Source organism: Priapulus caudatus, unplaced genomic scaffold, assembly GCF_000485595.1.
Source record: "Priapulus caudatus unplaced genomic scaffold, Priapulus_caudatus-5.0.1 Scaffold506, whole genome shotgun sequence".
NCBI classification, from domain to species: Eukaryota; Metazoa; Priapulida; class Priapulimorpha; order Priapulimorphida; family Priapulidae; genus Priapulus; species Priapulus caudatus.
The window spans coordinates 151,031-158,115 of record NW_014577567.1 but is presented as its reverse complement, the minus strand read 5'-3'; the positions used below and the strand labels follow the sequence as shown (position 1 = coordinate 158,115).

At 43.9% G+C, this 7,085-nt stretch overlaps 1 protein-coding gene across 1 annotated transcript in view; it reads right to left on the bottom strand.

Moving 5' to 3' along the window:
• Positions 1-2,266, bottom strand: part of LOC106811124 — a 12,080-nt gene extending 9,814 nt beyond the window's left edge. The window contains exon 1 of the mRNA XM_014814663.1: positions 1,884-2,266. Within this exon, the coding sequence (XP_014670149.1) occupies positions 1,884-2,186 (303 nt within the window). The 5' untranslated portion in view covers positions 2,187-2,266. The remainder of the gene's footprint in view (positions 1-1,883) is intronic.
• Between the last annotated feature and the right edge of the window lie 4,819 nt (positions 2,267-7,085).

The following is a 7,085-nucleotide window of genomic DNA, read 5'->3' as shown; positions in this document are numbered from 1 at the left end:
ATATATAATACATATTTACACAAGTCACGCCTGTGGTCGATTCATTTTACGCACGTCACGTTATCTCAAAAATGACAGGGCGGTTTACGGACCGACATTGCCGTATCTCAAGACATTGTACAAGCGCTATCTACATAAATTTATATGTGCCAGCACAAGAATGCGCAAGTCACTTCACAACGCCGCGCGCGTACTGTAAACTTGCATGTCATTCCGTGACAGCACGCATTATTGTGTCAAAATACCAGGCAGCCATTTTGATATGGTTTGTAAATCTATGCAGCAGCATCAATCTTAGCTAGCTATAACTCATAGGAGCGGAGGCCTGTGGCCGAGCGAAGGGCTATAGTTCTAGAGCTACATAAATTCAAGAGTGTATTAAAAGAAGGAGAGCGTACAACAGTGAAATGCTGAAACCATGTTGCAGTATTAGTCGAGTTAATAAACTTTTCCCGTTTTATTTTGACGATTCTTTGCAGTATTATTGATCAGCTGTCCTACCAAAGAACCGTCAAAATAAAACGGGCAAAGTGTCTTAATTCAACTAATACTGCAACATGGTTTCACCATTTCACCGTTGTAAACTTGTAAGCTCGCCTTCTTTATACGCTTTTGATCAATTTGTACTCTTAGTGTGATAGCCCTTGTTGCCACAGGTGTCTACAGGTGCCAACAAGAGCTATAGTTCTAGAGCTACATCAATCTGTGCTCTAGTGAGATAGCCTCTGTTGCCACAGGTGCCTGTGCCACAAAGGGCTACAGTACTAGAGCTACATCAATCTGTGACGAGTGCAAGTGCATGCACCGGCTTTGATGTATGATAAATTGATGTGAGGCCTTGGTACGACATCGTAACGCAATACATGTAGATGTGTGCGTCACAGCCGCGATATGATAACGTGAAGTAAATCCGTGCGTCAGTCGGCGATACACGTACTAGGTGCACGAGTCATTTTGATGAGGTACCGGGTACGTACGTAAAATGAGTCTCCACCGTTCCCGTGCGCCCCGCGTGTGTGCGAGACAGATGGTATTCTCACTCTCAACTTCACACATCACACACACACATACAGACACAGATCATGCACACATGCACGCACACGCATTTACCAGGTTCGATCCACCTCCTCCCCTCCTTCCCCTCTCCGCCTCCCACCACCCCAACCATCGATTATACCGGTGAGAGGACAGCGACCCTATTTTGTAGATCGATACATTTGAGACATTATACTAGTTCTGGTCTTCTTCTTCGTCTTCTTCTTCTTCTTCTCCTGCTACACAGTGTGTATTTTTTCAGCGACGGACTTCCGTCTGTCTACAAACGGTGATCATAACCAACCACCCGGTTTATATATACCGACGTGTAGGATTTGCGTTGTTACTAGCTTCATTACTACAGTCTATACAGGCATTCGATGCACAAAGATCGATGTCGAAACGAATACGGATGTAATCGACATCACAGGCACTTGGAGCGTTTCAATAAAATATAATGCTAAATAAAATCTATTTACTACCAAAGTCTATTAAATATATAGTTATGTGTCAGTGTGCAGCGGCAGCCAGCGTTTGTTCAAATTGTTGCAGATGAGCATTTGGACGGCATTGCAGGAAATTGTCGGGAATAATACTAATACTAGGTGAAAGAGAGTATAGAAACTCTCGTTGGTAGTAAACTGACTTTGGTAGTAAATAGATTGCGTATCTATTTCTTTAGCATTATATTTTATTGAAACGCTCCAAGTTCCTGTGATCGACATGATTATAAACATGCATCCGTCTTCGATCATATATAGTGATTAGTGATAATATATTCCATTGGACGTTGAAGACTAGGCACGGATATATATACGCCGCGTACGGACGGCTGCCAGTATTCTTACCTCGATGTCATCGCTTGTCATTATAGACCTGAGCAGTGCAGTGGATAGACTGCGCGGTACTGCCCAGTGTAGAATTCTCGGTGGCTCCATTTTATTTCTCTGCCCGCGAAATCGACTGGCGTGCTGCTGTTGCTGGTGGTGGTGGTGGTGGTGGTGATTGCCCGCGTCTGTCGCTGGGTGTTTCCGTAGGTTGTTGTTGTCGTCTGCGCGCCACGCTACACTGTGTCGCTTTGTTCCGACGTGCGGATGGAAAACTACCAAAATTTTTCTCTGAACGTCAGGCTCTGCTCCACACACGCGCATACAACACAACTCGTTAGAATTCACGGAAATCGATTGAGCAGACCGGAGACTCGTAAGTTCGCGTCGTACTCGGGGAGAACAATGCCGGTTGTGGGGACCGTCGGGGCGATTGGGAACTCTCGCGCGTGCGCGTGCGCGTGCGCGTGCGCGTGCGCGATACGTTGCGTGGTTACGCCGGCGGCGCCGGCGCGACGAGGTCACGTGCTCGCACCGCCTCCTCCTCATCCTCCCAACCCGATAATCGCGAATTAGAGACATTTCTGCGGGGAAAACGCAGAACAGCTGCCGAGATTATGTGGCATCCAGCGTTGCCTAAGGCGGGCACAAACGAATCGTGGAACCAAGGATATATCCTTGATGGAACCACGAAGGGAGCTAGACGTCCGATTCTGGACATCCGGGACTGTACATAATATACTCGTGTGAGCAATATTGGTTAACAGACACATGCGAAACGATATACATGTATAGTTTCGCGGTTTGCATCTTACGCATAAAATACAAACATCGAAAATCGTCATTTTTCAGGTAATGGTCTATGCACCGGCACTTGGAGCGTTTCAATAAAATGTAATGCAAAATAAATACGAAATCTATAAGGCTTTCCAGTGGCCCTAAAATTCCTAAAAAATTCCTAAAATTTTGAGCTCGTCCTAAAATTCCTAAAAAAAACTTTTAAAATGTATGAAATTCCTAAAAAAAAATGTGTTGCAGATGAGCATTTGGACGGCATTTACAGGAAGTTGTCGGCAATAATAGCTGAAAGAGAGTAGAGAAACATGAAAACTTTGGTAGTAAATAGATTCGTATTTATTTAGCATTATATTTTATTGAAACGCTCCAAGTGCCTGTGGGGTATGCACTGGTGGGAGTATATGTCACACAGCTACGTATATAGTGTTTGGCTAGCGCAGCGGCTATATTATTAATCGATAATATCAAGAGCTCATAATAGAGAGCTCTCTATTATGAGCTCTTGATAATATGGTTAGAGGTAGGATATGACTATCTATCTATATCTATATATATAATAATTTGAGTAGTGTCGTTCTGTTCGTTCCTGCATAACTTCTAGGCGCGTGCACGAATCCGGATGAAATTTTTCGTGCTTCATTCCTACGCAATCAGGTTCGATTCTAACACTTTGCTTTTAGTTATTTATTGGGTTAAATGTTTCAAAAAAACTTGTCTAAATATTTAGGAAATCTAATGGAAAATCTCTCCGGAAAATATGCACGATTCAGTTCACTTCCGCTAGGTGAGCTGGCTGTAGACTTACAAACACGCAACCACATGCTAAGGGATACAGTAGTCTGTCACGTAACCTTGCAGTGGATTCGCCAGGGCACACGCGCTCCTCCCCCACCTGCACGCTCGCACTCAGCGCATATCTATCTATCAATCTATATTTTTATATTATATTTTTCTATCTATCTAGTTTCTATCTATCTATATGTAATGAAGCGAAAGTTATTATAAATTAAAACTGCGCGTTGGAAAGAAGGTGATTAAGAACTGATTAACAAGCATGGGACGCGCCTCGGGCAATCCTCGTTAGAGGCGCTAGGCCAGACAGCCTCTTGCTATCTTTACAAACAGTTGCAAGGCCGACATCGTAAATAAGTAATTAGCCTACAAACAATTGGTACGACCAGGGTCTAGTGGTCAAGCTGACCAAGGCGAGGCATACCTCTGAAACTAATTAACCTACACTGAGAAAATCCGTGGCACTATCCGTGGTATATATCTATCTATCTATCCATTCATCAAATGTGAACCTGTGACCCTTGACATTGGGTGAAAGGCACTCAAAATCAATAGGGTTGGCCAACCGCGCCTCATAAGGTCCACCTCTGGACCAAGTTTGAAGTTTCTACCTCTAACGTTGCAAAAATATGCGAGCAGACAGACAGACACACACGCACACGCACACCCACGCACACGCGCACGCACACGCACACGCACACGCACACAGCATCGCACTGACACCAACACACAACACCACACAATACGGCGCTGAAAACAATACGTTCCGTGTTACACTACGCTGCGGAGGATATAAACCATGTACTTGCGAAGCTGTTTGCCTACATTTTTCAAGAGTCATTACTTACAGTCAAACCCGTTAGTAGAAAACTGACGGCCAAAGAAAAAATAATTTACATTAAGTGGGTTTTCGTAACCACTTCAACATATATTAGCCGCCGAATTAACAAAGGAAAAATTAATGGATTACAAGTGTGTACAAGGATTTAATAAAGGTTTATATGTATAATTAAGACCTTTAAGTAGTGTCAAAATTGGTTCACGAAATATAGATACAATTACTGGCAAAGCCTAACTCTTTCATTCAATTACTACTATTCATTACTACAGTCGCAACCCGCTTAGTACGAACTGACGGGCAAAGACAAATAATCTATTAAGCGGGGTTTGCCGTATATTATATTAGCTTAATTAATTTGAAGAGAGAAAACTATTTATTAGAAAGGTGTGTAACAAAGTGTGTTAGAAACGAAAATACCGAGACAGAAAATGTTATATGTTCAGTACCAGGTCCTGTATGATTGTCTTCGTATTCAAAGTCAATTTTTAACTAAAGTTTAGCTATGAATCGGGAGCCGGATTTAGCAAAATCATCGTAGTCTCGATCAGCCTAACGAGCGAATATTGCGCCGGAGGCGCCATTTCGCGAGTGTTAATAATATTATCTCCTAATCTCCCGCTTCTTCCCCTCGCCCTTACTGCCTCGCTGCCCCTCCCCAACCCCTCCCATCCTCTCCCATCCTCCGTCCTTCCCCTCCTCTCCTCCCTCCCCCTTCTCATCGCCTGTGCCCCTCATCTTCGCCCTCCTTCCTCCTCCCTTCCGCCTCTCCCTCCCTCCCCCTCCTCCCTCCCCCGTCCCTTCCCCTCTCATCCCTCCCCCTGCTCCCCTCATCCATCCTCCTCTCCTATCCCTTTCCTTTCCCCTTCACTTACCTACCCTCTCTTCCCCCACCTTCTCCTCTTCCCCCTCACGCGCTCCACCTCACCTCTTCGACCCTGTGCCGTCTGCCTCCTCCTTTCCCCTCCTATCCTATCCCATCCTCCCCTTCCCTCCCTCCTCACTTCCCTCTCCCTTCCCTCCTCTTATTCTGCAATCACGCCCAGCCGTAAAACTTGGTAAATGACAATGAACAACACACCCACACTATTATATGACGCGAATAAAAAGAATACCGTCCACAATGCAACCTCAGCACGCGCACGCGGTGTTAAATGCACATAGCACACACAAAATATAACATATAACTATAACAGATATACCATAGTATACACACAAACACGCAGGGCGCGTACGCCAGCTGCGCCCACGTACGCGCGCAGGCGACTATTTGTTGTTGTTGTTTCATCGGGCTCCTGCGCGCCACTGTACACATTGTTACACGCAGCCACCCCCACCCTCGGGTAGAGAGCGCGCGTGGCGCTCTTATCTCAATTCATGATCCCGCTTGTATCAAATATCCTACATTAATATAAATACGGAAGAATTAAGTCCACTAAGATTATCTCCTGCCTGCACAAGCACTAACATTTGGGATAGCGGTGGTGGGGCAATGTTTATATGAGTAGAGGTGCGACTCTCTGTATATATACATATACCGATACCGACAATGACGAGGAGATATCATCCATACCACACTCATTCTATCACTCCATCCATCCATCATCCATCCACACGCTGCTAAAGGCTGTGGTGTGCGCACGTGGTATACATATCTCGACATTCTTACATTACTATGTAGAATTATATGTTATATGTAGAGCTTATATTAGTATAATATTTAGTATCTTGATTAATGTTAGTGATATAAAATGTATACTAGTTATGATAGAGTTATATTAGGTATTATTAGATCTTTATTAATATTGCAATAGATTAATACGAGCTTTATATTAGAGTTATAATTAGTAACAAGTATAGTTAATACGTCAGATTAGTAGATGTTATGTGTACGTGCGCACACGTAATGCAACGAAAAGATAAAAAAAAAATAGGTCAATGGATATTTTATTAATGGCTGGATAAACCTAATACGATTATTATTACGTGATAATGTAAAAACTTTGAACATCTGATGAAGGGCTTGATAAAAGTTTGAAAGCTATGTCAACTCGTCGACTTTTTCAATAGTGTAACTTTAACACTATGGAAAATCGACGAGGTGATAAGTTTTCAAGGTCCCTGAATCTACTCTTGGTCCCTATAAATCTTCTAATCAGCGTCAAAAGTGTAGTTATCGCGTTTAGGCAATTTGCGCAGGTGTAGCCCGTGTGACGCTGAATAGCAAAAACGCGTGCAAAAATAATACTCCCGCATGGGTGAGGGACCACCAATCTTGACTGTGTTATCAGAGTGGCTGCATGACAGAAAGTTGTCCATAAGTTGAGAAAAAAGAACAGTGGTCTAATTTCTCAACCAGATTGAGGCAGCTAAACTTTTACTTTACACCGACCGACTTTCGGTCCGGTTAGTTACCAAGTTGGTCAACTCGTCAACTTTTCAATACGAAAATTTTAGTGGTTAAGTAACCCAGTAGTGTACAGTATACCAGGCTATAACGCACATGACGTTAATTCGCGGCATGACCTCATTGCGGCGCGCATATGTAGCATACAGCGCCTACACCGCGCACGGCACGCACGCACACACGCCTCAAGCACACCGCACGCACGCACACACACCCACACACACACACCACTTGACGTACGTACGCACGTATACGTATGCACGTGAACTGGCTCTCTCTTTGCGAGCGAGCTGGTTACTTTGAATATTTGCTTCGGAAAGCTAGGAACCTGCAACTGTCAACTACCTATAATTATTATATATACATGCACTGGCAACACGGATACCAT